General features: G+C 41.1%; 1 protein-coding gene across 3 annotated transcripts in view; it reads right to left on the bottom strand.

The window, feature by feature from the left end:
• Window positions 1–280: 280 nt before the first annotated feature.
• The window catches only part of ST8SIA5 (ST8 alpha-N-acetyl-neuraminide alpha-2,8-sialyltransferase 5), a 68,884-nt gene continuing 56,111 nt past the window's right edge, over window positions 281–13,053 (bottom strand). For all 3 annotated transcript variants that reach the window (XM_064642367.1, XM_064642369.1, XM_064642368.1), the window contains 3 exons: window positions 11,570–11,682; window positions 8,065–8,157; window positions 281–7,037 (listed from right to left, as the gene is read on the bottom strand). In XM_064642367.1, the coding sequence (XP_064498437.1) occupies window positions 6,575–7,037; window positions 8,065–8,157; window positions 11,570–11,682 (669 nt within the window). In that variant the 3' untranslated portion in view covers window positions 281–6,574. The remainder of the gene's footprint in view (window positions 7,038–8,064; window positions 8,158–11,569; window positions 11,683–13,053) is intronic.

Here is a 13,053-nt window from a genome sequence, read left to right as displayed (position 1 = left end):
GATATTCTATAGGCAACAATCCAGAATATGCACTGAATGTTCAGTGATCAAAATACCAAATTTTCAATTTGTTTCACTTTATAACCCTAAATATACTTTTACATATTTCTAAATGATGCTATATCACCATATAATTCCACAGTGGTATTATCTAGTTTTATGAACTCATTTCTATCAGCTGAGCTTCCAACTCCCTCCCCGTTCAGAGACAGGGAACAGCAGAAAATACAAAATTAGATTGAAGGCACAACAAGTGGCCCAAAGATTTCCTTTCACAGGAAACTGTTAAAGTGGTTTGTTTATTCAATAGAATTAAATCATCTTTCAAACACAGTGACACAGACCAAAAAACAAAAATACCCTGATTACTGTTCTAGTTATGGCTTACAGCAATTGATAGGCTTTCTATTACAACCATAGTACAGCCACAGAAACAATAATAAGCAAAAGTTACAGGGTGTAGGCTTGACAACAGAAAGGTGAGTCAATGGATTAACATCACCATGAAACCAACATGACTGCCTGGATTTCTCCACTCTCACTGTCACCACCTTATAGAAATAAGAAACATGAAACAGCTTTATTTTCACCATAACCCAAGCTCCCCCAGCGCGAAGACACGAAGTTTTACTCCAGTATTCCCGAACAAAGGATTTGTTTTCCACCAGGTGAAAACCAGGGGCATGTTCAACAGGCAGCAGCTGTTCAATATGATTTACGTGGGCCAAATGCAGAGGTTTGATCAGGGACCTCGTGGATGACAACAAGGAGGGCCAAGAAATGGAGCGAAAATCATCACGTCCTGTCTCAGACAGAGCAGGGACGGTCAGTTTTCCTTGTCTTAAAGGGAACAGGCTCTAATGCACACATAAGTGTGTATCACTTGGCCAACACAAGGTTAACAAATAGGGATTAACTCAATTCTGCTTGTTTCACAATGCTAAAACAGGGAATAACCAGAGTCTTCACAAGCCACTTGGAGCACTGGAGATACTTCAGTGTCTTGATCCATCAGACAGTTTCAGGTAGAACAGACAACCAGCCAACAGAGTATCTGATTTTTCTGGCTTAATTTGTCACTGCTTTACATGCTAACACATTTTACAGTGATTAGTACAGTTAAAAACATACATCAACTTACCCAAAGATCAAACACTGAGAACATTTATGGCTTCTAAATAGAAAGTCAAGCGTATTTACATCTTTCAATCCTTGAAGTGCTGAGGCAGATTTGTCTTTCTTTAAGCTTCCCACCGTGTCCCAATCCCTCATTTCTCATGTTTGTTGTATGCTCAGGGCTTTGGGGAGCATTGGAGGTGCTGACACCCTGGGATCCCAGCTCCCTCACCCTATCCTGGCGAACATCAGGATTTCCTTTAAGTTCATTTAAAAAAAAAAAGCACTTTAGTAAAATTTTCAATTGAATACAATTTTTTTTTTTGTTTTGAATACCATGCGGACAACACAGGGATGCCCAGCAGCCTCACCCACATTAGACAGGATGATAATAAGACATAAAATGATAATAATCTCTGAGGGTTTTTGGGGAGAAGCAGGTTATTGGCTTGACCTACAAACATTGAAGACCTGATTTCTCTTTCTACTGAAACCAAATGCAAATATTGTGCTGGCTTCAAAGGGAACAGGCTGCATCCTGCCTTGAACACATTCATATCACTGATGAATTCCATGCTGGTATTTTAAAGCAAGCAGAAAAAAACCCTATTTTCTTGAGGCCTGTGATTCTCGTACATACAGTCGGGTACAGAGGGCCCATGTGTAATTTCATACAGCAATTTACACTACCACGATGAAGTGCTTTGCATAGATGAGCTTGAAAAGATGACTTGATAAAATCTGGAAGGGAGAGTGACAGTCACAACACTTCTGCTTCCAGATGAGCTTGTTCTTTATGCACATTAAAAACATGGTATTGCTACTGCACCATATCTAAAGTATATTAAAAAAAAATGTATCTGAAGTCAAGTGAGTAAGAAACAAGAGGCTGCTCTTTCTGCCCATGATTAGGGCCTGTTTCTGGAGTACATCAAAATTTCCACACACTTCTCTGGATTTCAGAAAAGGCCCTACACATAAATACTGACCTCTTTATTCCTAAAAACCTCAGCTCACTCCAGAATTTCCCAGGGATCTTGGCCCTTCAGGGATTGCAGAATTTTACTCTTCTTCACACGCTCGTGAAAGCACACTCAAATGCCCATTTCAGAGCTCTCCACGTTCACCACCCAAGTGGACAAGTGGACAATCCTCAGAGGATCAAGAAGGGCAGATTCCCTACCGTGCTACGTCTCAGTGTTTATCCACCTCGGTTTCCCTCACACACAAAACCAGAGACTGCTCCTTGCTGCCAGGGAGAGCTGAGCACGGGCAGTCCACCCACACAGCTGCGTCACTACCAGTGTTTTTGCCTTCAAGGTCTGAGCAACGTTTCTACTGATTCACCAAGCCCCCACAGAGTGGACTATTCTTAGAGCTGATTTCCTTCCGTTTCCTACATCTGACCATCTTGAGTGAACATCACCATTAATTTATCATCAGTCAAGCCTGCACGGGGGCAGATTTTTGGGGGACTGGAGAAGCTACCCCTGATTGCTGCAAGCTGTGAAGCTTCATCTGTCATCTCTGCCATGGTATTCCACATTCCGTGTTATTCAGAGCACTAAAGGCTCTGGACCAGAGTTGTGCCTGCAATCTCCTATATTCCCTTCACATTGCTCTTCCCGCTGACCACAGACCTACTCCCCATGGTGTCTCTCCTCCCCAAGATCCCAGCAGGAGGAGCTGCCATGGCGTGGCTCTCCCTTTGCAATTCATGAGCTGGCTTTGACAACCCTGTTGCAATCACAGAAAATATGCTAAAATATTATAATGGCCCTATCACCATTGAATCCATTCTGTCCAACAGCAAAGCTGGATTTCATAAATCAGAAGCAATCAGCTAAACTGTTCTGACTAAATACTTCCTTCCCTTTGATGAAAGCACTGGCAGATTCATAAGCTTCCTCTGTTGACCTGACAATAAAGTCAAAGCAATCCTAGCTATGTTTTTCCAACTGGATTTGTATTGCCAGTGTGCAAATCTCAGGAACTTCTTTATGAGATTCTTCTAAATATGAGGAGATGGGGATTAAACTGTCATATTTCCTCCCTCCCTGTCTCAGATTTTATACCCCTGTCAACAGAGCTGGGATTACGGCTTGAGCTTAGGATGTGGTAGCAGACAGCTGACAGACTTTCTTCCTGGACAGATCAGACTTTTGTATGGGGGATTCCTCTGGGGCCTGAAGCCTTTTCTGTGGGAAAGCATGACATGCTGTGCATGTCCTTCACTTGCAGCAGACACACCTGACAGTCACTTCTTATCACTCAGCTATCCCCTTGTCCAAGGGTTAACACTGGACATTTGGACCTTTGACCACATGGGAGAAGGGAAAACAAAATGTCCTTAAATTCAGACAAAATCATTGATGTCAAAGAGTATTTTCTTATGCTCAGCACACAAAAGAATGATGGCAGAAAACAAGGAGGGTCCTTCTTTCTGCAAAAGCCCTTCTGCATATGGCATTTCTGACAAATGCCATAGTTTTGCAATCACATTTTTTAGCAACATCTGAAAAATGAATCAGAAAGTGAACGTGTTGCAACATGCATTTCATCTCAAGGACTATTTTATATATATTTCTTTAATTATCTCACTGGCTTGCCAATCACTCCTTATATCTAACTATACACCTATGTACACCTTCACAGACATGTCTGGGCCTGCTTCTGCAGTCCCTACACAAATAAAATACCCACTCATTTGAGTGGGAGCTCTTTTCAGATAAATGTGGCAAGATTGGGCCTTTGGTGCATACGCGCGAGTATCCTGCACACACTTTTTAAAATCATTAAAAAAATATAGTAGCTATAGATTTATAAGCAATCAAAATCTAAACACAGTAAAACTGCACTTATTACAGTGAATTTACATTGCTCATTTGTATGAAGCAAACAAAGGAAAGGAGATGTCTGTGACCCTGTAATTACAGATGAACTGTAATACAAGTTTTGCTTGTCCTTTTGTCTGTCCAAAAGGATTTATGCAACCAAAAAGAGGGATTTGCACCATTTCTGTCAACACATGGGTGCTTCTCAAGTGCTTTCCCATCTTTTTTGAAGTATCTTTTGCAAAGTGTCAGACTCCTTTCCGTTGATTTTGTTCACTTCAATCACCACAGTAGAGAAAAAATCCCTTACTAGAGAAGGTAACCTTAGCAGAGCAGCAGCAGCAAAGCAATCCTGAAGTCACTACCAGTCCCAAACTCAGGCAGGATAAGGAGTAAGGGCTCTAGGTGCCAGCTTCAGTGTCATTACTGTTGTCATAAAGCTTTAATGCACAGCAAGACGGCCAACCCGCAGGGTGTCATTGCTCTCTAAATAGCACTTTCATTACAGCACTTCATTGTCAAAGCCCTTTGCACACAAATTCACAAAACACAGCGAAGACAACGATCTCTTTTGCATATGAAACCAAGGAAACCGTTTCACCCACAGGTTCATTAGTGCGCTGCCTACTTCACAGGTAGACCATACAGGGGGTGTTCACTAACACACAGTGTTACTCTAAGATCGAAACCACGACAACACAAACATATAAAGCTTAAGCACTGGTCCTTCACCCGCCCCTGGCTGGTGTTTCTCAAGTGAGTTCTGACACCTTTTTCAAGGATATGGGTTACTTTTAAGGTAATCAGACCTCTGGAGTGCAGTGTAAAGTTTAAGTAAATGCACTCTCACGTACCATCCAGGTCACTGCTGACCAGTAGGGACTTTTGAAATGGTGACCATCAGCTTTCACTTCCTTTGTGATCATTTTATCTGTAGTGTGAGCAAATTTCACAACTCTAAGCATGGCACAGGTGCTTTTAAAAGAAGCTTTGTGCATTCATACATTATAATATCCAAGTCCAGATTTGGATTTAAACCCTCTCCCCCACACCAAAACAACAACAAAAAAATAAAGTATCCCTCATACAGAACTTTAAACTCAAAATCCTTGATCATATATCTTGTAATCTACGTCAGACAAGACAAGGCACTGGACAACAGCCCAAGTGCTTCAGACTAAGAACTAAGACAGGGAAACTCTGTTCATTTAACTATGCCAACACATCTGAAGCAGCAATCCTTACCTTCCTGTGTGTGCAGTCACACCAGTAGAAAAAGGGCAAAAACCAGCAGCGTGCTACAGCAAAATAAACTTCAGCAACCTGTAGCACCTTTTCTGCATCAGGATTTTGCCAGTTCAACTGCATCAGAAAAACTAAGCTTGGCATAAGTGACAGAGTTACACTGATAACATTTAAAGAATACACCAGCCCTTTTACTATCCTAGTAACATTCTCAACATACATAAATGCCGTGTTAAGACATCTGACATCTTGAGATGCATAATTTTAAAATAAGCATCATAATCTAAGCCACAAAATATCTTCTCTGTGTTTTAACTTCATTTCCTGACATTACTTATTACAGATACCTGAAAATGTTAATTCGGCCTGCCCAGTGACTCAACATTCAGATACTCTTACAAAGTCTTTAATAAAAATCAATGAGGAAATGTTTTTTTTTCTATCATATGCTGTGATACTTTAACCAAAAAAATCAACTTGTAAAATATAAGTATGTAATCTCCTTGCTATTCAGCCTGAGAAAACCTTGCAGGAGTGTGAAGGAGCACGTTTCCTCAACAAGGACTCCAATCTGAAGCTGAGATGGTCTCTACAGGAGGAAGTACACACATTGCCCATGGGACAGCTAGAAGGAAAGCATCATAGACAAGGAGAAAGAAAACACGATCAAGCATAGGAGAACAGAAATATATGACACAAGAAGGAAGAAGAAAGAAACTCTAAAACAATATCACAACATGATTCACACAATTACCTGTTGCTGTGAATGGGAGTTTAACATTCTGTTCTATCCTGGCTGAAAAAATTCATAAAGTGATTTTGTTTATTCCTAATACATCTATTTGCTATTTTTGAACAACACTTTGTGACAATACATAACAAAGATCTTAAGTTATATATCCCCATTAAGCTATACTGCTAAAGAGTATTTTCAAAAACCTAAATGCCAGAGAGCAGTGCTCTCAATAAAACCTGACAATGCCCCAAGGTACTCGATTCAGAAACCTATGTAAAGTCGTACAGTCTACTCTGAAATTCTCCACCACTGATTTTCCTCAAAAGTTTGGTGCTTTTCTTGATAGTGAAATGATAAATATATTAATGTGCTCTGTTTATCCCTAAATCTATTGGAAATGTGCTTCTTATCTGACTTGCTTTCCAGGGCAGTGTGTACCCTGGGGCAAAGGAGTTTTTCTCCTCCTACACTATTACGGACCCAACTCTGCTTGCAGGAAAGATGCTGGTATCCTAGATCCTATGGGATGCAATGCCTTGAGGAAATTTATATCAAACAATTATTGCATAATCTCCATGTGTAATAAAACCTCCTACACCATACACAGGCATCGAGTTCCCGTTACACTTTCCCAATGTCCCTGTCAACTGCAGGTCCCCGTGTGAACCCGCAGGATCCCCTTGCTGTGCATGTGGAGGAAATTGAATATTTCTGAGGGCATGGCGTGAAAGCCGGGTCGGGGCTTCACGTTGTCGTAGTAGTGGTGAGTTATAAAAATCCCTGAGGGGTTCATGGGGAAGGCCCAGAAGCCGAAGAGGTGGACCTCTTCGCAGAGCTCCAGGGCAGCAGTCACCAGGATCAGCCCGGTGCTGACCCGCTTGGCCCGCACCCCTTGGCCGAGCCAGTAGCGCGAGACGTTGATGAGATACTGGGGGTGGAAGTAATAAACAGCCTGCTGGGACTCGAAGTCGTCCAGGACGTATTTGACCCGGATGGACACATCCGTGTTGCGGGTGTTGTAGAAAGCTGGCAGCAGCACGGACGCGTTCTCGTACACCTGCAGCACGTCGTAGAAGGGCTTCCTCCACTTCTCCAGCTTGTGGAATCTAGAGGGGGGAGAGGGTGTGAGGGACGGTCAGTCAACACCCAGCACAAAACCAAACCTCCAGTGGGCTTTCGCCGCGGTGTTTCTGATGCAGAGGTAATCGAAGTGGTGTTTCGGTTGCCAAGGGGAATTTGTTTAGATCTGTAGCTGCGGCATCAGTGTGAAATGTAGGGCAAAAATTCAGGGGATGAAAAAATTCATCCTGTGCTCTCTTTTGGCTATAAATTCATTAAACAGCGGGAACACCTTGTAGACATTTCTGATCATGTCTCACTTCTCATTTTATTGTTAGACATATGTCATTCTTCCAAGGTGTGGAGCAGCTGGATGGTGCACTATGCAGTGCAGAGCTGTATAGAAACACCAAAGCTAGCAAACACCAAAGCTAGCAAATGTCTAAAATGTCCAACTTTAACATTTAAAAGAAATCCAACATCAAACAACTGATTTTTTGTTGCTTGAGAAAAGAAACACATTCCCCCATAAGAAAGGAAAGCAGTAATTAGCCCCATGGCCCCAAACCTGTCAGCAAGGTGGCAATAGGTTATTAGCAAATTTTAAATTGAAATCACCCAGCCTGGCCACAAAGTTTAACTGGCATTTCTTTAAAATGTATGACAATGTCTGTTACTTTATTTACTTGATGATCTTTAAAGTCTTTTCCAGCCTTAACAACTCTGATTCTATAATTTAAGTTGCTAAATTTAATTTAAGATTCTATAATCTAGTTGCTTCCACCCTGAATGTTTCTAAGATGTTTGCCTGGGGCTTGCAAACATGGCATAAGACTTCCAGGAAAAGGATGCCTCTGTTGTTTTAATTTTAGCTCATGACCTTTCCTTTTCTATCATCAAAGTGCAGGTTTAAGTGTTTAACACGTTTCTACAAGTTGTTACTTATTCCATATACTGAATAAATTACATGCAGAATTTAAGGTATGATTCATAGTGTCAGTTTAAAGTAATATTTGGGGGAAAAAGTTCTCCATAACAGTTAAAAGAGATGAAAATACAAAAAGCAGAAACAACCTCTCAGTGATTATACTGGGATTGACAGTCACGACATCCGTCTTTACCCCAACATCCATGAAGTATTTCTCAGATATAGGAGGCAAATTGCATCTATAAAGGAAAGAAATCAGTAAGACAGTTAAAAAAAATTCCTTGAACCTTTTCAGGACTAGAAAATAGAACTGATTTCAGCATTTCTGCCAAGCAGCAAATCTAGAAGCATATTGGGAATTTAAAATTGCATCAGAACCTGTTGATACCCAAACTGTGCAGTAAAGTAACAAGTTCTTGAGGGCTGTATGAAGACCTCTTCTCTTCCACCAGCCTGTGAAAGGTGATCCCTTTTTGCAGATGTAGCCAATGCTCATTTTGCTTCCTTAATAGCAGTTTACCTATTTACTCTAGCATTTTAGGATGAGAAATGGGTTGAAGCCCCAAGGCCAATCAGCCAGTAAAATTAAAGGCTTGCTCAGCATTAGCTGTTTTCAATAATTAATAAACTATATCTATAACATCACTTTTAACATGCTTTGGTTTATACCTAAGAGGATTTAGGGGAAATGTTCCACAAGAGACAAATCAATCCAGTCCTAATTAACCCAAAAGTATCTGCTGCGCTTCCTTTTGCATTTATAAGCATCTCCCAGCAAAGTGCAATAGCAGGAATTCTGACTGTACAGGTTCACCACGGGACATCAAGCCTATTAGGAGCAAACTCGTGAAGATTTGCAAACCTTGATTTTGCCCAGCTTCCTTTCACCTTGGCCTTGTCCCAGATACATCATCTCGCAAAATTTAGAGCATCCCTCAAGAGATGCTGAAGTTACTGAAACACACACACATGAACTATCACACAGGCTTGACTTCCACAGGAAACACAGCTGAAAAAAAAAAAGCCTCAGAGACAAAACATGTGGCCTGACAAATAGTTTTACACCCAGTTTAAGCTAGTGTAAGGTACTGACATTTTGAAAACTTTTTGAAGCGAGCTACAGGCCTCAATAAAAGCCATCATGGTAAAGATCCCTACATCTCAAAAATAGTGCTTGATTCACAAAGTTCTCCATATTTCTGAAGATCGTGGCTGAACAGGAGAAAATTGTGGGTAAGACATTTAGGGTAAGAGATGCTTAGTGTTTTCACGTTACCGCAGTTCAGCTGTCAGGATGATTTCTCAGTCAAAGGGAGAGGGCAAGCACAAAAATCCTTCAAAATCCTTCTGAGACTCAAGAGGTTCACATCTGCCTTCCAGAGAGTCCCTCTTTATCAGGTCAGAGAATTTTTTTTTAGCTATCTTTCTCAGAGGTAGTGTTATTTCCAGCACTTTTCTCTGCTAGGTCATGCAACATTCTTCTGAAGTCCTCCAGCATCCTCAGTTCCACCTAGCACTGGGCACTGTGACCATTTGAAAAAGGGTTTTCAAATAATCAGCTTCAATACTTTTAAACAGTAAACTCCCACCAGGACTAAGAATGACTGATTTTTTTGGAAGTGGTAATTCCTTATAAAAATTATAAAGTCTGCATAAACTGTATTTTTTTTTGATAACACTCCAAAAATTCACCCTAACAAAGACAGCATCTCTAAATGCACCCAGTGTTTCCTCACAGAGCTCTGCTCTGGCCAGTAGATGGAGATAGACAATAACTACTAGTAACTGCAATTCTTGTGCATATTGTATATATTCTACTGTACTGCAATTAACTGCTTTCAGAATTCATTTCATAGAACAATCTGGGTTGCACCCTGCTGGCCACAAGCTTCCTGACAAGAAAAGATTCCCCCAGGTGTCCTGAAGGTGTTGCTGAGTGTTAGTCATGCTCCTTGTGAAATATTTCAAAGAATTATTTCATTGGTGATCAAGATGACGATTCCTGATAGTTTGGTGGGCTGATGCCTGGAAAGCAGGAGTGTTCAGACCCAACCCTTCACTTTAAAACTGAAGTCAGCAGATCTTGAGTTTTAAAACACTGTCACATCTTTGTGCATAATCCACATATTTTGGAGATAGATAGTGAACCAGGGGTTTCTTTTGCACTAATAGTGATGTATTTATTCATATTTCAGTTCTACCTAGACCTCTACTTAATTAATTACTATTAACAAATACAACTCAATTTCTAAGTTCTGTAATCATCTGCTCTTTTTTTTTTATCAGTTTCGGTACCGTTCAAGGAAGAGTAACAGTGGTAAAAAAGGGACTTTCACTAGAAGTCCTTAAATGTAAATTATGAGATTTTTTTGATGTCCATTTTTCTGCTTCAGCTTAAAAACTTGTCATCTCCATGTGTAACATGCACTGCTCCTTTCTGATATACTGAGAGCTGTGATCCAACACAACATCTACAATAACTATTTAAACTGTATAGGGTACACTAGGTTTTAAGAAGCAAATTATGTGAAACTTGAACTGTTCCACAGACTCTTTTTTTTCATCAAAAACTAAGACAATAATTTTCTATAAAGTTGGAATGAGGCAAACGCAAGGGTCTGAAAACAATGAATACTGAAAGTAGGACCTGCAAAATTTTGTAACTAATGTGATGTCAAATTAAATTAAGACTGCAATGAGCCAAAACCTGAGCTAATTTTTGGTGGTATGAAGTCAGAGAAATTAATTGTTTTGTTCACAGTTATTCCAAACTGACAACAACACACCCAAGATCAGAAAATAGGCCAACAGAAATAAAGAGATTGTTCTTCTCTCCAGAACAGGTCGTGAATCTTTGAGCTAGCGGTCATATGCCATGACCCAGCCAAAGAGCTTAACGGGATTTAGAAAGGGATTAGTCATGCATATGAATAATAAAAAAAAATAAATAAAAAAAATCTTTCTCATATATATTAAGGATTATAAAATTGCTGCTAGGCTCCGTTATCCAGGACCAGCAGTTGAGGGACATCCCAGTTCATGCAAAACCTGGATGACTCCACATATAGAGGGGAACACAGCAGGAAGACACTCAACCGTCGAAGTTATTCCAGTGTCTCTGCACACCGTGGATTGATTATTGATTACTGTTATTGATAACCCCTGTTATCCAGCACCTGAGCTCTGCACCAGTTCAGAAACACAATTCTGAGGCACGTGAGCTGCTAGCTATTAACATCTGGCCAAGCAATAGAGGCTGTGCCTCTGTTTCAGATCTGCCCCAGTAAACCATGGCCAGGTTCACAGGACACTGCTCATAGGCTAATGTCCATGGAAAGATAAATCCATGGCCTGAGTGACAGGGGCCATCCTGAAAGAGGACATCAAACTTTGTCAACAAGTCAATTATTAACTCCGTGTATTTAGGGAGAAATAATTCCCTAAAGCATAATTTTAAAATAAATATGGTGAGCTGTTTTGTTGGGTTGGTTTTTTTTTGAAACATGGCCTTTCGTGCCAGAAGCAGGCTTGATACAGCCAATTCAGCAAATCCCCTGTTTCCAAGTGAGAAAGAATCGCTTTGGATTGCTTTATTTGTCATTAGAACAGGCAAGAAAAGAAAAAAAAGAAAAATGGAGCAGTGGTGGTTACCGAAACACGAAGTCTGCACTGTCAATCTCCCGGCCACATCTGCTGTTCTTCAGAATTCCTCCATTCCCAACCACTGCACACCTCTTAAACTGGGAGCGGTGGTACGGCATGTCCTGCAACAGCACAGCAAGGAAACAGTTAAAAAGCCAAAAACCACGGAGGTGACAAGTCTCTTTTCTGCTTTTTCCTTTTTTTGTTTTGGTGCACCTTGCTGCACGTGCATGGATCATAGGATGCTGACACTGGTGCTGGGGTGCAATATTCCCGTGCTGTACGTGAACGGATGGGATTGTTTGCTGTGTGATTCAAGACAGCATGGGCCACTAACCCAGATGAAGAAAAGAAAAAAAAAAAAAAAAAGAAAGAAACAATAGCTTGCTTTCTTCCTAAATTGAATAATGGAAGGAGTACTTTTAGGCACTTGCTTTCCTCTATTTGGTTTCCACACGAGGGCATGAACCATGAATTAGTGAACCCCAGGCATTGTTTTCTGAGCTGCCTGCAAACTTCTCGCTCCTCAGGCTCTATGTCCTGCTTTTGGGAAGTCTGCACACAGAGTTCCAGAGCAGCCAGGAAAACACAAGAAGACTGACAGCACACTACAGCCATTTGTCAGAAAACAGCCCAAATTTTAGTGCTTACTACCACAAATTGTACTAACAGTATTACTGGTTATGAATTAACATTTGTATTACCAGCACTAGAGCCTTTGGTCAGACACTTCTTTGGACTTTTTGTAGGAGCATCCCTCGTCTTTCTGTAATCTTTGGGCAAAATTCTGCCCTCACACACAGACCTGCAGCTGCTGCTGGAGCCAGAGAGGGTGAAAAATCACATCCTGGGAACAAACTGGGCTGTTAGGGTGAGAGAGCTGTGATGCAGAGCCTCGCCTCGCTACACCTTATGAATATGTAGAGATGTGCTTATATAAGCATGAGAGTGCTCGTTTTGGTACATACATATTTTATCAATAATTTCATTACTGCGAACTACAGAGGGATGCAGTGGTGGCTTGACATTTCTAGGTGATTATTCCCAGGATCTTTCCACGGCATTCATAAGCCATGAGGCAAAAGGGCATGCAATTACACCTGCCTGAGAAAAGCAGCAGCTGCCTGGCAGAGAGGAAATATAGAGCTGTCTGGGCTTTGTGCAGCAATCTCTTAACACAAAATGCCTCAGCAGCTCTGAAAGAGAAGTCAGAAGCCGGGTGTTTGTGCTCAGTACAAGGCTCCTGCCTTCCCAGTGTTGCTCTTGTGTTTTCAGCCCTTTATCATCTATATTTGCCACGCTGCAGCCCTGCTCTAATGCAGTGGGGTGGCTTTGGCCACATAGGTGCTGCCCTGTGAATCCCAAAGGCATTTTGGTACGTAATAAAGCCTCCAAAGCATCCTCAATCCCACCTGGATCAACACAACAGCAGCTATAGCACACTGCTAGCAAAAGTGTAGGCGTTTAGTCTTTCATGCAATCAGCTGCATAAT

Source organism: Pseudopipra pipra, chromosome Z (assembly GCF_036250125.1).
Source record: "Pseudopipra pipra isolate bDixPip1 chromosome Z, bDixPip1.hap1, whole genome shotgun sequence".
NCBI lineage: Eukaryota > Metazoa > Chordata > Aves > Passeriformes > Pipridae > Pseudopipra > Pseudopipra pipra.
This window is presented reverse-complemented; position numbering and strand designations above follow the sequence as displayed.